The sequence below is a fragment of the Cetorhinus maximus genome, chromosome 9 (assembly GCF_964194155.1).
Source record: "Cetorhinus maximus chromosome 9, sCetMax3.hap1.1, whole genome shotgun sequence".
NCBI classification, from domain to species: Eukaryota; Metazoa; Chordata; class Chondrichthyes; order Lamniformes; family Cetorhinidae; genus Cetorhinus; species Cetorhinus maximus.
The window spans coordinates 23,906,502-23,926,408 of NC_135887.1; the positions used below are offsets into that span (position 1 = coordinate 23,906,502).

The 19,907-nt window shown below is 44.1% G+C and overlaps 1 protein-coding gene across 2 annotated transcripts in view; it reads left to right on the forward strand.

Annotated features, from left to right (window-relative positions):
* The window catches only part of LOC144684466 (solute carrier family 13 member 2-like), a 39,555-nt gene extending 19,857 nt beyond the window's left edge, over positions 1-19,698 (forward strand). Inside the window, exons 4-12 of one of the 2 annotated variants that reach the window (XM_078548272.1) lie at positions 787-1,115; positions 4,830-5,016; positions 8,846-8,968; positions 9,817-10,029; positions 10,575-10,696; positions 12,109-12,230; positions 12,338-12,499; positions 14,109-14,246; positions 18,998-19,697. In XM_078548272.1, the coding sequence (XP_078404398.1) occupies positions 787-1,115; positions 4,830-5,016; positions 8,846-8,968; positions 9,817-10,029; positions 10,575-10,696; positions 12,109-12,230; positions 12,338-12,499; positions 14,109-14,246; positions 18,998-19,132 (1,531 nt within the window). In that variant the 3' untranslated portion in view covers positions 19,133-19,697. Of the gene's footprint in view, positions 1-786; positions 1,116-4,829; positions 5,017-8,845; positions 8,969-9,816; positions 10,030-10,574; positions 10,697-12,108; positions 12,231-12,337; positions 12,500-14,108; positions 14,247-18,997 lie in introns of both variants that reach the window. The other variant, XM_078548273.1, reaches the window with a different exon arrangement.
* The last annotated feature ends 209 nt before the right edge of the window (positions 19,699-19,907 follow it).

The following is a 19,907-nucleotide window of genomic DNA, read 5'->3' on the forward strand; positions in this document are numbered from 1 at the left end:
ACTCGGTGGCCATGAAACTCGCTATAGAAATGCAAGTCTTTCTTTCTCCTTTCGTAACATCTAACAGCTAGAAATCTGCCTGATGAACTCATAGCCAGAATTTTACAGCCCCACCACGGCGTGTCTCCCCCTTATAACGGATGAGGCGAGCCATTTAAATTCCCATTCGGGGTTCGGTGGGACTGTAATATCCCGCTGGGCGGGAGGAGCTGTAAAATCCTGGCCCATGTTTTGAGTTAGTGAAGAATTGATTTGGGACTTGATGGTCCAAAGCCAAGGTAGAAATATTGGATCCGATCCAAAGAATAGACTTTCAATCTTCTTCAAGGAGCTCCTATGTTGGACATACATTCAATCAAACTCAACAACAATGTTAATATAGAACTCTCGACATTGTAAAAAGTCCCAAAACATTTCACTGGAACATTATCAGATTAAATTTAACTTTGAGCCATACAAGGAGATGCTTGGACAGGATTGGTCAAAGAGATAGGGTTTAAGAAACATCTTAAAGGAGGAGAGGCAGAGAGGTTTAGGGAGGGAATTCCAGAGCTTGGGATCCAGGCAGCCAATCAGCAATGGTGGAGCAAAGGGAATCAGGGATGCTCAAGAAGCTGGAATTGGAGGAGAGCATATATTGGAGTGCTCAAGGGGTTGGAAAATGTTAGAGAGATAGGGAGGGGCGAAACCATGCCAGGATTTGAAAACAAAAATGAGAATTTTTAAAATTGAGGTGTAGCCATGACTGAGAGCCAATGTGTGTTCTGATGGGCCCTTTCTTTCCAGGTTAATGGCGGGGTTCATGGCTGTGACGGCCTTTCTCTCGATGTGGATCAGTAACACAGCCACCACTGCCATGATGGTCCCTATCGCACAGGCCGTGCTGGACCAGCTGAACAAAGCAGAAGGCGGCTGTGAGGAGCACGATCACGTCGGCAAAGATGAGGAACTGGAACTGCAAGAGAAGGTCCCAGTGGAGCCTGAAGATAAAGTCATCATCAATTCCCATGCTATTGAAATGGTGCCTGAGAACATTTACAGCACCAGCATTGACACAGAGAATCTCAAGCAAGGAAATAGCTCAGAACAGAACAAGGATGCAAGTGCCGACAAATGTAAGAGTCATCAGTTTAACCAGCTTTAAAATATTTTCTTTTGCTTTCCACATTAAAAATGCTAACAAAACAATGGTATTTATTCTAGAGGTATAAAATTTAAAATTTGTAACATTATGTTAAACTTGTATAGGGACTTGCTCAGGCCAGATTTAGAGTGACAGTTGCAGTTCTGTTCTCTGTACAATAGAGAGAGGATAAAGTACAAAAAAGATTTACATGGATGGTGCCAGAATGGAGGGGTAACAATTATCGGGGAAGGTTGAACAGTTTGGAGCTTTTATCTTTGAAAAAGAGAAGTCTTAGAGGTGACCTGATAAAGTTCTAGAAAATTCTGAATGGATTGGACAAACTGGATGCCATGAGAATGTTTCCATTTGTGGGGGAATTGTAAACAAGGGGCCATTAATACAAGATAGTCACTCATAAATCCAATCGAAAGTTGAAGAGAAACGTCTTTACCCAGAGAGTGGTTAGAAGGTGGAACTCGCTAGGACAGGGACAGGCTGGGAAATATAGTTTAAATACTTTGAAAAGGAGACCAGGTGAGTACAGGAAAGCAAAGGCAATCGAAAGGTATGCTGAAAGGCTAGGATGAGCTGGATGGAATGGGACGAGGGTTGTGCAGAATATAAACACCAGCACAGAATGGTTGGGCTGAATGGTCTCTTTCTGTGTTGTATATGCTCTGTACATCTAATTAATAAAATAACAACATCCAACTCACACTGGAGGAGCTCCTAATCGATTTCAGGAGATAATTCCAATGGACCCATCCTCTTCCCATTCACTCCCATTGGTCAAATCCCAATGACCCAAACCAGTTGCCATTCATTCCCAATGGGCACAATCCAAGAGGACAAAACTGCTTCCCATTCACTCCCTTTGTTGTAATGATCATCGTAGAGACCGATAACTTCTAAAAAGATCTTTGAATTTCCAGTGACTGATTGGAAGGATCACATGACAAGATTTCAAGTTTTAAGACTTTTACTGTAACAACAAAATAAAAGCAATATTCAGTAAACACTGTTTTGTAAACAACTACAAAACTACAGAAAAATTTCCCCATTTAACATTTAAAATGACCAAAACTCTCCCTCTATGTTTATATTTTACTCTGTCCCCTAACTCCTAAGTGGATGCTTTATTCTCCAGCGACCAGTCCAAAGCTATTCTCAGCTCCCAATGCCATGCTTCCTTTTTCATTTTCCAGTTGGAGTACATCTAATCTTTGAACTGACTTTCATGGTGAGGGTTACCCTGGAGTTTCCCCTCTGTTAGCGAATCTCCCAGCCTTGTTTAAGTTCTCATGAACTTATCTCTTCAATTTGAGTGTAAGCTCCCATCCGCTTTCTGCATAGTGAACAATTGAGTCTGACTGCCTCTCTCTCTCTATCCCTCAGATTCTTGCAGACTGACCATGTTTGAGGTTCAGAGGTCTCTTAGGGAAACCAGCAACCCAATCCAACAATGCCTTTCTATGGACTTCTCCCTCCCCAACGCCCATCTCTATGGCAACATGAATCACATGGGCCTTTTATCCAGGTAGAAATGCTAATTAGCTACCCTTTAGACCACCCCCCAGCTCAATTCCACCTTGAAACTAAATAGAAAGCTATAAGTGCAACCATTTACAGAATCTGCCTTTCCTAACACTTCCCTGTGAAACCTGGAGACTGTCAGTCTACTCAGTGTCAGCACAGATGCTCTTGCCACCATCTATAGGTGTGAACATCTTGCACCTTCTTCCCAGCAAAACAACCTATGCTTTGTCTTTTTCCATAGCAACCAAACCCCCAGGGTTGTTGTCAAGCAGGATTTGCTGCAGGTCACGTGACCTGCTTCACTACATCATTTTACCTTAAATTAAACAGACAGTACCAAAACATGACAAATTTATAAACTCTGTTTGTAAAACCGTACACAATCCTAATGGATCCAACCACAGCCCATTCACTCCCATTGGCCAAAACATACAAAATTTCACCAAGTATTTACAATGTGAACAGAAGAACATAAGAAATAGGAGGAGTAGGCCATTCGACCCCTCGAGCTTGCTCCCTCATTCAAAAAGATCATAGCTGATCTGATTGTGGCCTTGACTGCACTTTCCTGCCTGCCTGCCCTTGACTCCCATGTAGATCAAAAATTAATCTAACTTAGCCTTAAATATATTCAATGGTCCAACCTCAAAAGCACTCTGGGTAAAAAATACTGAAACAATCCTTTAAGATAAGAAACTTCTTCTCATCTCTGTCTGACATGGGAGGCACCTTTTTTTTCAAACTAAAGTTGTGGTCTCCAGACCTTAGTATTTTTCAAAGATGACCATTGACCTACCTAAATGACTTTTTGAAAACTCCAATCAGTACTCACCTCCTCATGACTCAGAAATCACTGCAAATGTGTCCAGTGGGAGCGAATGGGAAGGGGTTTGACCCATTGAGATTGTGTCCAATGGGAGTGAATAGGAAGGGGTTTGACCAATTGGGATTATGTCCAATGAGAGTGAATGGGAAGGGGTTAGGTCCATTGGGATTGTGTCCAATGGAAGTCAATGGGAAGGGGTTGTGTCCATTGGGATTGTGTCCAGTGGGAGTGAATAGGAAGAGATTTGATCCATTGGGATTGTGTTCAATGGGACTGAATAGGAAGGGGTTGGGTCCATTGGGATTGTGTCCAATGGGATTGTATGGTAAGGGGTTTCATCCTTTGGGAATTTTTCCAATAGAAGTGAAAGGGAAGGGGTTGGTTGGATTGGGATTGTGTCCAATAGAAGTCAATGGGAAGGGGTTGGGTCCATTGGGGTTGTGTCCAATGGGAGTGAAAGGGAAGGGGTTCGGTGGATTGGGATTGTGTCCAATGGGAGTGAATGGGGAAGGGTTTGATACATTGGGATTGTGTCCAATTGGAGCGAATGGGAAGGGGTTTCGTCCTTTGGGATTGGGAGTGAATGGGAAGGGGTTGGGTCAATTGGGATCGTGTCCAGAGGGAGTGAATGGGAAGGGGTTGGGTGGATTGGGATCATGTCCAAAGGGAATGGATGGGAAGGAGTTTGGTCCATATTGTGGCAGCCAATGCCCTCATTTCAAGACAAGAATCCATCCCATCCTTTTTTCAATTCTACCATAGATTTCTCTTCCACCCTATTCCCATTGATAATCTGCTCCAGAATTCAATCAAACTCATATAAAGGAAATGGTGATCACATTTTCTATTTTTCTTACACACCCTGAGTTATAAATGATGTGCCCTAGTTTTGAGAGCCTGAGCTCAACAGCAGGACATATGGAACCTCTAAAACCATGATCCATTTCCCTTTCTGCAGAGGATAAAGAACCAGGGTGAAAAATTTTCCTCATACTCTCGAGTTCAGGAATGAGACTGGGAACAGTTCAGGAATCCTGCAGTACTTCTATCAGCATTCTGTAGAGGGAGCGTTACACTGTATCTAACCCCGTGCTGTACCTGCCCTGGGAGTGTTTGATGGGGACAGTGTAGAGGGAGCTTTACTCTGTATCTAACCCCGTGCTGTACCTGCCCTGGGAGTGTTTGATGGGGACAGTGTAGAGGAGCTTTACTCCGTATCTAACCTCGTGCTGTACCTGTCCTGGGAGTGTTTGAGGTTTTCTTTCTCCAGAACCAGTTCATGAATGAATATGATAACTATTGTCCTTCAAAGTTGAAATTCTGACTTTGTGTCTTTTCAAGGTAATGGACAGCTGCATCCAGCAGAGGACACGGCCGAGATAGAGAAGGAAAAAGACAGTCCATTACAGAAACATTTGAATCTATCCAAGGGAATGAGTCTGAGTGTGTGCTACGCAGCAAGCATTGGGGGCACTGCCACTCTCACTGGTACCAGTCCAAATCTCATCCTGACTGGGCAGTTAACTGAGTGAGTATGTGCTCAGCATCCCAGGTGACCTGTTGCTGTAACAGTGACTCCATTGTCCAAGCCATGGAGTCAACCAATCAACCAACCACCACCTTCATTTGGTCAAGTCCCCACCACTTCACCCCTGATCTTACTAACTTTAATCAGCGTTCCATCCCCTAATGCATCAGATTCAAAACCCTTGTCCTTGTCTGCAGATTGAGTTCATCCTGCTGCCTTGTCTCCCATCAGTTCTTGTTGCTTGGAGACGGGGATCTAGTTCCAGGCTGTTTTGTGATATGAAAGGGCTCTTTGAATGGAACTGGCGACATGTCATGTCAGGTTGGTACTGTTGGTAGCAATCACACCTCTGAATTCGACCATCGTGGTTACCTGTCCCATGAAAGACCTGAACTCACAATCTAGGCTGATGCCTCAGTGCATTACCACAGGAGTGCTACACTGTCAGGGGTGCTGTCTTTCAGATGAATTGTTTAACTGGGGCCTTGTCTGTCTGTTCAGATAGATTAAAAGATACCAAGGCGTTATTTGAAGAAGAGCAGAGATGTTCTCTTGGTTCCCTAGCTATATGGAATCCTCAACCAATTTTTGGTCTGTTTTTTAAGATACAGATTCCAACTTTGAATATTTGTCCTCTTAAGGATAAATACAAAAACTCCTCCCACCCTAACACCTACCTATTATAGAATCTACCCACCCATCTAAACTTCTTCCACAGCCCATATACACGATACCCTATCATGGCTTCTACTCCACAATTTAACCTCAAGAAGGAACGTTCTGTATCTACACACCTTAGAATCATTGAATCATGCAGCACAGAAGGAGGGCATTTGGCTCACTGAGCCTGTGCTGGCTCTTTGACAGAGCTATTCAATTAGTCCCATTTTCCTGCTCCTTCATTGCCCAATCATTTTTTGCTTTTCAAGTATTTATACAATTCTTTTTTAGGCAGTGCGTTCCAGATCACAGCTATAAGCAGCTTTTCAGCTACTTCATCAATGACCTTCCTTCCATCATAAGGTCAGAAGTGGGGATGGTCGCTGATGATTGCACAATGTTTAGCACCATTTGCAACAGATACTGAAGCAGTCCATGTCCAAATGCAGCAAGACCTGGACAATATCCAGGCTTGGGCTGTCAAGTGGCAAGTAACATTCGCGCCACACAAGTGGCAATGACCATCTCCAACAAGAGAGAACCTAACCATCGCCCTTGACATTCAATGGCATTACCATCACTGAATCCCCCACTATCAACATCCTGGGGGGTTACCATTGACCAGAAACTGAACTGGACTAGCCATATAAATACTGTGGCTACAAGAGCAGGTCAAAGGCTAGGAATCATTCAGCAAGTAACTCACCTCCTGACTCCCCAAAGCCTGTCCATCATCTACAAGGCACAAGTCAGGAGTGTGATGGAATACTCCCCACCTGCCTGGATGAGTGCAGCTCCAATAACACTCAAGAAGCTTGACACCATCCAGGACAAAGCAGCCCGCTTGATTAGCACCCCATCCACAAACATCACTGCCTCCACCACTGATGCACAGTAGCAGCAGTGTGTACCATCTACAAGAAGCACTGCAGAAACTCACCAAGGCTCCTTCAAAAACACCTTCCAAACTCACGACCACTGCCATCTAGGAGGGCAAGGGCAGCAAATACAGGGGGACACCACCACGCTCCAAGGCACTCACCATCCTGACTTGGAAAAACAAATCGCTGTACCTACACCTTCACTGGGTCAAAATCCTGGAACTTCTATCAGCATCCTGTAGAGGGAGATTTAATCTGTATCTAACCCCTGCTGTCCCTGTCCTGGGAGTGTTTGATGGGGACAGTGTAGAGGGAGCTTTACTCTGTATCTAACCCCGTGCTGTACCTGTCCTGGGAGTGTTTGATGGGGACAGTGTAGAGGGAGCTTTACTCTGTATCTAACCCCGTGCTGTCCCTGTCCTGGGAGTGTTTGATGGGGACAGTGTAGAGGGAGCTTTACTCTGTATCTAACCCCGTGCTGTACCTGTCCTGGGAGTGTTTGATGGGGACAGTTTGAGGGAACTTTACTCTGTATCTAACCCTGTGCTGTACCTGCCCTGGGAGTGTTTCTTGGGGACAGTGTAGAGGGAGATATACTCTGTATCTAAGCCCGTTCTATGCCTGCCCTGGGACTGCACATGGCGCAGTGGGTAACAGATTAATATGGTTAAAGGTTTGGTTAGATAACAGGAAGCAGAGAGTAGGGATAAAACGATGTTTTTTGGATTGGCAAGCTGTAACAAGTGGGGTGTTACAGGGATCAGTTCTCGGGCCTCAACTATTTACAATCTATATCAATAACTTGGATGAAGGCACCGAATGTATGGTAGATAAATTTACCAATAACACCAAGATAGGTAGGAAAGTAGCTTGTCAAGAGGAGGTAAAGCAGCTTTATCCAAGCTTTTCCCACGATGGTGGGGGGGGGAGCATATTTCCATTTTTTTTTCACTCACGGGGCCACTGAACAAATTTTAGAAAGATAAAATTTAGCAGAACATCAAACTGAATGTCAAAAAAAGTATAAAGAAAAGAAAGAATTGCTAAGCAAAAATGAAACAATGTCATAACAATAAATTGTTACATTAAACAAAAGGGAAATTAATAAAAATGGCCCAGAGTGTGAAAGGGTCAGGATGTGTGTGTCCGCTTCACACCAGAGGGTGTGGGGAGGTTGGACCTTGTGGGGTGGACTGGGGGTTGAGGGGGGTCAGACCTGCAGGGGTGGGGGGTTGGTCATGTCGAGTCATTGGGGGTATCAGGTCAGGTTGTGTCTGGCCTTTGTGAGGGTTAGGTCAGGCCTGCAGGGTGTTGGGGGGGTGGGGAGCGGTATAGGGTCAGGCAGGTGTGGGGGTGAGAGTCGGGCCCTCATGGGTGTGGGGGAGGTGCCTTGTGCAGATGGGGGGAATTCCAGGGGCGGTTGGGGGGGGGGGGGGGGGGGGGGGGGGGGGGGTGGTGAGAGGTGGAGAATACCGTGGGGGGCTAGTTAGTCAGGGGGCGGGGGTAGTTCCATGAGGGGTTGGTGTGAGTCTGTACAATAGTTACCAAGAAGTTAGAAGAGTTTTTAATTCTTCTAACTTTCTCTGGGTAACTATTGGTATAACCCAATCAGAACCATCTGAAGTTTGCGATTTAAATCGCATTTTCGGACGGTTCCCAGTGCAGGGCAATTGCCCAGAGGAAGTCTGATCTTCTAGGCAATTGCCATGCAAACCCTTGCCTGGGAACTTCTGAAGGGGATTCACCAGCGTATCTTTGGGGTAGCCTCTAATCCGACGTTGGGGAGCTCAGAAGTTATGGCCAATAAGATCCTGAGGGGATTTGATAGGGTAGATACCGGGAGGATGTTTCCACTTGTGGGAGAGACCAGAACCAGGGGAGATCTAAGGAGTTTAAGAATAAGAGATCTCCCTTTTATTCAGAGATGAGGATAAATGTTTTCACTCAGAGAGTAGTTAGTCTGTGGAACTCCTTTTCCCAGAGAGCAGTGGAGGCTGGGTCATTGAATTTATTCAAGGCTGAGTTAGACAGAATTTTGATTGACAAACGAGTCAAGGGCTAAGGGGGGCTGACAGGAAAGTGGAGTTGAGACCACAACTAGATCAGCCATGATCTTATTGAATGGCAGAGCAGGCTCGAGGGGCTGAATGGCCTACTCCTGCTTCTGAGTCCTTTGTTCCTATGTATGTAAGTTATTTCAGGTTAACTGGGATCACTTTAGTTTATTTTGGTCAATTCAGTCTACAGAAATCAGTAAATATTTTACACTGATGTTTCTTTGGTTTCAGTATCTTCCCAGACAATGGAGACATTGTAAATTTTGCAACCTGGTTCGGTTTTTCCTTCCCTTGTATGTTCATCACATTGATACTGACGTGGATTTGGCTACAGATTTTGTTTCTGGGATTTAAGTAAGTGCCATTGTTCCTCTTGTCCTCACACATCTGCAATTCCACGGGAGTCCTGGGACAAACTGGACGCGTTAGGGCAATTTTTTACTTTTAATGGGTTATCAACGCTCCAGAATTGTTCTAGTGTTTCCAGTAGTTAGGGATTAATCTGCTGTGAGCAACACACAGGAGGTAAATCATAAAGAGTGTTAAAAATTGTGAGTATTTTTTGATTGATTTTCTTGGTGCCCTTTTTCAGGATTGTAAAATTATTGGAGATTGTGGGAAGAAATTGCTGTTTGACTCTCAATCAAGAATCGTCTGATTGGTTAATTTGATAAAGTGCCACACAGCAGGCTTCTGATCAAAATTAGAGCTCATGGAATAAAAGGGATAGTAGCAGCATGGATCCAAAATTGGCTGAGTGGCAGGAGACAAAGAGTAGTGACTGGCTGGTGGAGAGGAAAAGGGAGTCTGTGTCTGTTCTCCAGGTTTTGTGAATAAAACTATGTTAAGGAAAGACTGACTCCAGACACCTTATTATTAGGATAAGGGGAGAATCATTTAGGACTAAGATGAGGAGAAATTTCTTCTGAGGGTTGCGAATCTTTGGAATTCTCGATTCCAGAGAGTTGAGGATTCTCAGTCATTAAGTATATTCAAGACAGAGGTCGATGCATTTTTAGACACTAAGGGAATTGAGGAATGTGGGGATAATGTGGGAAGGTGGGTGTTGAGGTAGAAGATCTGCCATGTTCTTATTGAATATCAGAGCAGACTTGAGGGGCTGAATGCCTTCTCCTATTTCTTATGTTCTCACATTAATGCTGGTGTTGATTCTTCCCTTCCTCTCCCCAATGTCCTCTTAGCATGAAGGAGAATTTCGGTTGTGGGATTGCAAAATCAAAGAAGGATATTTCTGCTTACGAGGTGATGAAGGATGAGTATAAGAACTTGGGGAAAATGACATTTGCAGAGATTGGGGTTCTGACCCTCTTTGTCCTGTTAGTCTTACTGTGGTTCACCAGGGACCCTGGCTTCATACCCGGCTGGGCAACCGTCCTCTTTAACAAAGATGGAAAGTAAGTGAAACTTTGCTCTTTCTCTCTCTATCTTTCCCTTGCTCTATCTCTCTTACCCTCTCTCTATTTCCCTATCTCTTCCTCCCTCTTTCCCCTTCTCTCGCTGTCCCTCTCTGTCTCTCCCTCACTCTCCCCCTCTCATTCTCCCCCTCTCTCCCTTTACCTCCCCAGAAGGAAAAAACAGTAAAAACTGGGAAGTAAGAGTACTGGTCCGACTGTTATCTCCTTCTGGATCTCTCCCTCTCCCTCTGTCTGTCTGTCACTCTCCATGTGTCTCCGTCTCTCTTGTTATGATTTCCATCCCCTCTCTGTCCCTCTCTCTGTTTTCTCTCTTTCCTCCTCTCTCTCCCCCATTTCTCTCTCCATCTCTTTCTTGTTATGATTTCCATCCCTTCTCTCTCTCTCCCTCTCCCCCATTTTCTCTTCCTCTCTCTGTCTTTCTCTCCTTCCCTCTCTCTCCACCCCCCCTCTCTCTCTCTCTTATGATGTGCATCCCCTTCTGTGTGGTGACTCATCTAAAACTCTGTTCCTTTGTCTCTCCTCAGTGCTGTCACCGATGCTACTGTGGTGATGTTCATCGCGGTGATAATGTTTATAGTCCCGTCGGACAAGCCGCGGCTCCCGTGTTTCAACAGCGGCAGCGGGGACTCGGAGAGCAGCGGTGCAGGTACCGACCACTTGGGATCAGGGAGTGTTTCCAGTCTGATCCCGGCCTGAGGATCGGCTTCATTACCATCTGGTTTTGGTTTACATTCAGTCTCGGGATTTGGTCGCCAACATTTATTGCTCCCTCACCAATTATCTTCAGGAAATGGTGGAGAACAGCCACTGTCTTGAATGAAAGAAAGACTTGCATTTATATAGCACCTTTCATGACCTCAGGATGTCTCAAAGCGCCTTACAGCCAATGAAATCAGTCCGTTTTGATTTGAAATGTGATCACTGTGTTAATACAGGAAACTCGGTCGCCACTTTATGCAGAGCAAGATCCCACAAACAGCAATGTGATGATGACCAGATATTCTGTTTTTGGTGATGTTACTTCAGGGATAAATTGGCCCCAGGATATTGGGAGGATTCCCCCTCCTGATCTTCTTCAAAACAGTGGCCAGGAATCTTTTCGGCTTGCCTGAGAAGGGCCTCAGTTTAACGTCTCATTGGAAAGGTGGCATTTGCAGCAGTGCAGCACTCCCTCAGTACTGCACTTGGTGCGTCAGTCTAGGTGAAGTGTTCAAGTTCCACTGATTGTGATTTTCATAAACTGAGTGGGCTTGCTCGGCCATTTCAGAGGGCAGTTAAGAGTCAACCACATTGCTGTGGGTCTGGAGTCACATGTAGGCCAGACCAGGTAAGGACAACAGATTTTCTTCCCCCTAAAGGACATTAGTGAACCAGAAGGGTTTTAAACTACAACCTGGCAGCTGCATGGTCATTTTTAATGATTCCAGCTTTTCATTCCCACATTTCTCAAACTGAATTCAGATTCTCAAGCTGCCACGATGGGATTTGAGCTCTCTGGATTTTTCATCCAGTAATACAACCACAAGACTCCTGTACCCCCCCACCAGTGCCAATGGCCACTATCTCAGTGCTTCCGTGGAGGATGGTCAATAACCAGGGGAACACAGATTTAAAATAATTGGCAAAAGAACCAGAGGGGAAGATGAGAATTGTTTTTACACAGTGAGTTATTGTGATCTGGAACACACTGCCTGGAAGCAGATTCAATAGGAACTTTCAAAAGATAATTAAATAAATACTTGAAAGGGAGAAATTTATAGGGCTAGCGAGGGTGGGGTGGGGTGGGAGATCTGGGACTAATCGGATAACTCTTTCACAGCCCCAGCACAGACACAATGGGACCAATGGCCGCCTGTGCTCTCCACTGGGGAGTTACTGACTCCACAGGGATACATTTTGGCTATGGCTTTGTTGCACTGGCGCACTGTGACATGGGTTACTGCACAGAGAGGGAGGCCGACGAGAGGAGAGGCACCAGGTTATGCAACCAATTCAACTGTTTTTGGCCTGGATAAAAAGTCCCTGGTGCAACTAGTGACAGATGTTTTGTTCTTCCAGGTCACAAACGCAAGTATGGTCCTGCTCCTGCCTTACTGAACTGGAAAGTTGTCCAACAGAACTTGGCCTGGAATGTAGTCATACTATTGGGAGGAGGTTTTGCACTGGCTAAAGGCAGTGAGGTAATTCTGTCTGTTACTATTGGAGACACACTCTCAGAGACTGGGGAATGGGTGCGGTCATAAGAATATAACAAGTAGGAACAGGAGTATGTTATTTTTCCCTCTAGGTATCTGGTCTTTCCCAGTGGCTTGGGAATCAACTCACCCCACTTGAGGCCATTCCCCCATGGGCCATCGTCATCATCCTCTGCCTGATGATTGCTACCTTCACGGAATGTGCCAGCAATGTTGCAACAACATCACTCTTCCTTCCGATACTGGCTGCGATGGTGAGTCCAGTCACTGCCTCGAAACCTTACGTTAACTATCATCATGTTTTCACCCTCTCCTGCCTGTGGAACCTTTAGGAAATCATTCTTGGGATGTGAGCACTTCTGGCAAGCCCTGTTTTATTACCCATCACTCATTCTGCTTGAGAAGGTGGTGGTGAGCAAGGGTGGCCTTGCCTGTTAAGAGTTAACCACATTGCTGTAGGTTTGGGGTCACATGTAGGCCAGACCGGGTAAGGACGGCAGATTCCCTTTCTTCAAAAACCTGAGTGAACCAGGTGGGTTTTTATCACAATCCAGTGGCTTCATGGTCACCATGACTAAGGCTAGCTTTTCGATTAATTTAATTAAATTCTCCCAGTTGCCAAGGTGGGATATGCACTTGTGTCTCCCGATCATTAGTCCAGGCCTCTGGATTACTGGCCTTGTAACACATCCACTGTGCTGCTGAACACTTGTCTGTTCAGTTCCCTTTATTTCGTTCGCTACAAGATAAGCCCTACCCTCATATAGACTCTACCCAACCATTCGATTTCCTGCCACAGGCCATCCACACTCTCCACCATCATGGACTGTCCACACTCATTCCATCTTCTGAGATCAAGTTCTGTTAGCAACAACAATTGCTTTATAAAACACCTTTAACACAGTAAAACATCCCAAAGTGCTTCACAGGAACGATTATCAAACAACATTTGACATCGAGCCACACAAGGAGATTTTAGGGACAAGTGACCAGAAGCTCGGTCAAAAAGGTTGGTTTTAAAGATCTCCTTAAGGAGGAGAGAGAGAGAGAGGTGGAGAGGTTTAGGGAGGGAATTCCAGAACTTAGGACGTAGGCAGCTGAAGGCACAGCCACCAATGGTGCAGCGATTAAAATCTGGGATGTGCAAAAGGCCAGAATTGGAGGAGCACAGAGATCTCAAAGGGTGGTGGGGCTAGACGAGATTAGAGATAGGGGAGGGGCAAGGCAATGAAGGGATATGAAAACAAGGATGAGAATTTTAAAATCGATAGATAATGGGTAGATGTGTGAAGATGGATTAATAGGTATGGACAGGTCAACAGGCAGACAGATCTATAGATTAAAAACAGATGGTTAGGGAGTCATTTACAGCACAGAAGGAAGCCATTCAGCCCATCGAGTATGCCGATAGCGAGAATACAATTGAGTGGGAGAATCTCCACATTGCTGTTGTGACTTTGGCGAAAGGTCAGTGATCCAGAGTGTGCCTGGCATTCCATCAAGGTTACAGCTGGGGTATTAACCCAAGGAAATTTGGCCCCATTGAGATAGTAATCAATAGATAGAGAGAAAAGGAGAATGTGATAGACACAAAGATAGAAAGAAAAAGGAACAGGTCGAGAGAGAAAGCAAGATAGATGGGATAAGTGAGAGAGAGAACTTGATAAACATAGAGCTCAGACTTAGATTGAACTGTGTGAATACACAGGGACATGATCAATATCATTGATTATTAGCAATATGTCCGACATGGCTTTACATGCAACAATTCTGCAGTGAGTAGATGCAGGGCTCGGTGTGAAAGTACCGTGTGTGGGTGGTTTTGCTGAGTTTTTAGTGACTGTTTTTGTTTTACATTCGCAGGCAAAACGTATCCACCTCCACCCGCTCTACGTCATGCTTCCCTGCACTCTCTGCGCTTCGTTCGCTTTCATGCTGCCAGTGGCAACTCCTCCAAACTCCATTGTCTTTTCCTATGGGTACCTGAAGGTGTCTGATATGGTAGGTGTTCAAAAGGTCAAAACATCACTGCTCATCAGAGTTAGAGAACATTCTGGTGACTTTGAAGGATTGGAATCCCTCTCACCTAGGGCCACGTGTCTCACTTTTGCTCCCCAGAATTCACATTCATTTTGAGGGTGAGAATTGTGGGCCTAAGACTAGTGTCTTAAACATAAATAAAGGCAATTACAAGGGTATGACGACATTGTTAGCTAAAGTGAATTGGGAAATTAGATTAAAGGGTAGGACAGTAGAGAAGCGACAGCAGAGAAAAGTTGCTAATGTAACACCTTTATTCAAGGAAGGAGGTAGACAGAAAGCAGGAAACCATAGACCAGTTACCCTAATGTCTGTCATAGTGCCATGGACACAATTTATGTAGGTGATTCATGATCAGTATGTTTGTGTAAGAGGCATGTGTTTTCTTACCTTCAGAGTGATTGTCCTAATTAAATTATACCAGCAGCAAGCATTTTGTGAGTTTAAAAATAAAGAAGGTTCTTTATTATCACTCACTTATACCAAATGTTTAAAACATGATATCTCACTCACACTATCATACACCCAAAGATTAGATAAGGATGAAGGTAAAAACTTGTGGTTACGACTTATAGTTATCTCAGTCTTTCATGGCAGGACTGTAGTTTCTTAGGTAAAATTGATGCTTTAGTTGAAGTGATAGTCTTATAAAGAAGATGATCCTCAGTAAGCTAGAATCTATTATTAAAGAGGTAATAGCAGGGCATTTAGAAAATCATAATACAACCAGGCAGGGTCAACATGGCTTTGTGAAAGGGAAGTAATGTTTGACCAATTTATTAGAGTTCTTTGAGGAAGCAGCAAGCACAGTGGATAATAGGGAATCTGTAGATGTGGTGTACTTAGATTTCCAAAAGGCATTCAATTAGGTGGCACTGTTATGAACACAGCCAATCTTAATTGCTGCGCAAACCAAATCACAGAGGGAAACTTGGCTTTTGGGCCATACCATTTTAGGTGTATTCTGAGAACAAGAAGAAGGCGTAGTGACCTCAGTAGTAAGAGGTCAAGTAATACTTTTGGGATTTAAAAAATTAAGAGTAAAAGTTTTATGAACAAGAATAAAAGAAAACTTAAGCACACAAGATTACAGTTACACAATTAAGGTTAGCCTTACAAATGTTTCCCCAAAAAACTCTCCACTTGGTCAGACCCACAAGTAAACACCTTCTAGGCAACACTCCCTTATAGATATTTAACTATACAAAATTCAGTAACATTACCCGAGGCAAATTGCAGCAGCTTCAATAAAGGCATGCCACATGATGTGTAACTCGCTTCCACTCTGCTGTGGAAAACCAAATTTCTGAATAAAATTGCTTTTTGCAGCCCAAGACTTTACTAGTTTGACTGGATGTTTGATTCAAACTGCATCTCCTCCCAGCCCAGAGCTAACAGCTCCTAACCCAGCTCCAGCTGCTACCTCAACAGATCAAACAGCAACTCTAAAATACCTTTTTTCCTCTTTCATCTCAAGCTCCATTGTTCTCACACCTCTTTGAAACTGAAAACCTTCCAAATATAGAAACTGAAATCCTTCCAAATATAAAATCTTTCGTGTCTCTATCTTGTCTTTGCTTTCAGGTCAATACAATATAATATGCCCCCCTTCTATTTACCTATGGGACTCCTGCAAGATGCAAATATGTTTGATGACACCTCTAACTCCCCTTTGATATTCCAACAAACTCTCAACTTACCTGAAAATGCAAATGTTGGATCTAACCTATTTATTTGTACCTCAAAGCTAACACCTCTATCCTATTCATATTTCAACCTCCCCAGACACCTTGTCTCCTATTAATCTCTGCCCAGCTTAATTAAATCATACACACACACACACATACTCACACACACATACACAGACTTTTCCATAGAATAACAATATTCCCCAAAAATATTTTTAAAAACATCCATTTCTCACAATCACATCATGGATGTAAAGGGTAACATATTAGCACAGATAGAGGATTGGTTAGCTAACAGGGAGCAGAGAGTAGGAATAAATGGGTTATTTTTGGGTTGACAAGCTGTTACTAGTAGAGTGTCATAGGGATCAGTGCTGGGATCTCAACGGTAGACAGTCTACATCAATGGTTTGGATGAAGGGACCGAATGGATGGTAAATAAATTTGCTGATGACACAAAGATAAGTAGGAAAGTAAGTTGTCAAGAGGACATGAAGAGTTTACAAAGAGACTTAGACAGGTTAAGTGAGTGGGCAAAAATTTTGCAGATGGAGTATAATGTGGAAAAATGTGAACTTGTCCACTTTGGCAGAACGAATAAAAAGCAGCATACTGTTTAAATAGTGAGAGATTGCAGAACTCTGCAGTGCAGAGGGATCTGGGTGTCCTGGTACATGAATCACAAAAAGTTAGTATGCAGATATAGCAAGTGATTAGGAAAGCAAATGGAATGTTGGTGTTTATTGTAGATGGAATGGAATTTAAAAGTAGAACAGTGTCCAACAGCTGTACCCGGTGTCAGTTAGACTGCATCTTGAACACAGTTTTGGTTTCCTTACTTAAGAAAGAATATAATTGCATTAGAAGCAGTTCAGAGAAGGTTCACTCAACTCATTCCTGGGTAAAGGGGTGATATTATGAGGAAAAGTTTCTTTTTCTTTCAATGGGATGTGGGCGTCAACTGGCAAGGCCAGCATTTGTTGCCTAATTGTCCTTGAACTGAGTGTCTTGCTAGGCTATTTCAGAGGGCAGTTAAGAGTCAGCCACATTGCTGTGAATTTGGAGTCACATGTAGGCCAGACCAGGCAAGGACGGCAGATTCTCTATAGGACATTAGTGAACCAAATGGGTTTTTACTACAATCAGTGGTAGATTCATGGTCACCATTACTAAGATTAGTTTTGTATTCCAGATTTATTAATTGAATTTAAATTCCACCAGCTGCCATGGTGGGATTTGAACCCGTATCACCATGACCATTCATCTGGGCCTCTGGATTACTAGCCCAGTGATATTACCACTTCCCACCATCTCCCCAAGTTTGGGCAGATTGTGTCTGTAACTATTGGAGTTTAGAAGAGTGAGAGGCGATCTTATTGCATCATAAAAGATCCTGAGGGGACTTGACAGGGTGGGTGCTGAAAGGATGTTTCCCCTTGTGGGAGAGACTAGAATTAGGGGACACAATTTAAAAATAAGGGGTCTCCCATTTAGGATGGAGATGAGGAGAATTTTTCTCTCAGAAGGTTGTTAGTCTGTGGAATTCTCTTCCCCAGAAAGCAGTGGAGGTTGGGTCATTGGATCTATGCAAGGGCAAGTTAGATAGATTTTTGATAGACAAGGGAGTTAAGGGTTATGGGGGGTGCAGACAGGAAAGTGGAGTTGAGACCACAATCAAATCAGCCATGATCTTATTGAATGGTGGAGCAGGCTCAAGGGGCTGAATGACCTACTCCTGCTCCTAATTCTAGTGTTCTTGAGAATTATTCTTCACCCTTGCACTATGGGCATTGGTGGCAAGGCCAACATTTATTGTTCCTTAAATACTCCTTGGGAAGGTAGTGATTAGTCAAATTTTTGAGCCACTGCAGTCTGTCTGGTGTGGGTACACCCACAGTGCTGTTAGGGAGGGAGATCCAGGATTTGACTTAGCAATGGCGAAGGTTTCTGGCCCAGTTTCTGCTGTGACCGAATTACAGGGAGCAGAGAGAGTAGGAGGGCAATAAGTCACATTCCAGCAGCAGTTTATGAACATCACTCAGCTGCCCTGGGAGTTCAGCACAGTGCATGACTCTTAAAGGGTCTGTGGAAAGCACTCTCACCTCTGAGTTAGAAGGTAGTGGGATCAAATGCCACTCCATAATTTGGGCTGACTTACCCAGTGCAGTACCCGACAGAGTGCTGCTTTGTCAGAGGTACTGTCACTTGGAGGAGAAGTTAAAGCAAGACTCTGTCTGCTCTTCCAGATGGCTATAAAAGATCCAACAGTCAAAATTTTACTGTACTTGCCCTGGGAGTGTTTGATGGGGACAGTGTAGAGGGAGATTTGCGCTGTATCTAACCCAGTGCTGTAACTGTACTGGGAGTGTTTGATGGGGACAGTGTAGAGGGAGTTTTACTCTGTATCTAACCCCATGCTGTACCTGCCCTGGGAGTGTTTGATTGGGACAGTGTAGAGGGAGCTTTTCTCTATACCTGAGCCCGTGTTGTACCTGTACTGGGAGTGTTTGATGGGAACATAAGAAATGGGAGCAGGAGTAGGCCATTTGGCCCCTCAAGCCTGTCCCGCCATTCAATAAGATCATGGCTGATCTGCCCCAGACCTCAACTCCTCTTTCATGCCAGCTCCTCATAGCCCTCAACTCCTCGATATTTCAAAAATCTATCTACCTCCTCTTTAGTACTTTCAGTGATCTAGACTCCACAACTCTCTGGGGTAGAGAATTGCAGACACTCACTATCCTCTGAGAGAGGAAACTCCTTTGCAACTCAGTTTTAAATGAGTGTCCCCTTATTCTGTAACTATGTCCCCACTGGTGGAAACATCTTCTCAACAGCTACCCTGTCAAGCCCCCTCAGAATGTTGTACGTTTCAATAAGATAAGAGTAGAGGGAGCTTTAGTCTGTGTCTAACCCCGTACCTGTCCTTTTAACCCCGTGGTATGACTGCACTAGCCTCTCAGACTCTTGATCTCAGCTGTGATTTTTATCACTATTCTCACACTTTTTTCTGGTATTTCATAGGCGAAAACAGGAATTGTCGTCAATCTGATTGGTATCATGGTAATCACACTGGCTGTGAACACTTGGGGTATGGTGATGTTTGACCTGGGAACCTTTCCTACCTGGGCAACTTCTAATTCTACACTCTCACCATGAACTGAACGAGGGACATGGAAAACCACATGCACATGGAAATATCAATCAAACCACCGCCACTGCACAGAATCTGCGATAAAACTGTTAATTGCATTTTAATTATTGAAATGGTGCTACCCAGTTGCATCATTTGCTCACAGATTTTAATATGAAGAGAGTCAATGTATACATTCTGGACTATGTGCTGTGACCGGACAGTGAGAGCACTTGCTGACTGAATGATGGTGCAGGTGTTTGTGGCCGTGATATTCAAGTTAATTCTACAAACTCAAGTTGCCCAGAAACTACTGCAGCAAAGTGTGTGTGTCTCTGTGTGTGTGTGTGTCTGTGTATGTGTGTGTGTCTTTGTGTGTGTGTGTATGTGTGTGTGTAGTTGTCTGTGCTTGTGTCTGTCTGTGTGTGTCTGTATATGTGTGTGGCTGTGTGGATGCACCTGTGCATCTGTTTGGTATATGTCTCTGTACTTGTCTGTATCTGTATATATATTTGTACCTGTGTGTCTGGGGGCAGGGGTGTGTGTGGGTGTTTCTGTGTGTGTGTGTGTGTGTGTGTGTGTCTGTATATGTGTGTGGCTGTGTAGATGCACATGTGCATCTGTCTGGTATACATCTTTGTACGTGTGTATGTGTGTGTGTATGCCTGGGTGATTGCCATGTTTCTTCATATTACAGGGGAACTAGGAAGTGAATCTGTGTCATTGTTACATGTACCGTTCAAATGAATGATTGTCCCCATTCTGGAGTTCATCCTGAGTTTCTGAATGATGTTGAAGAGA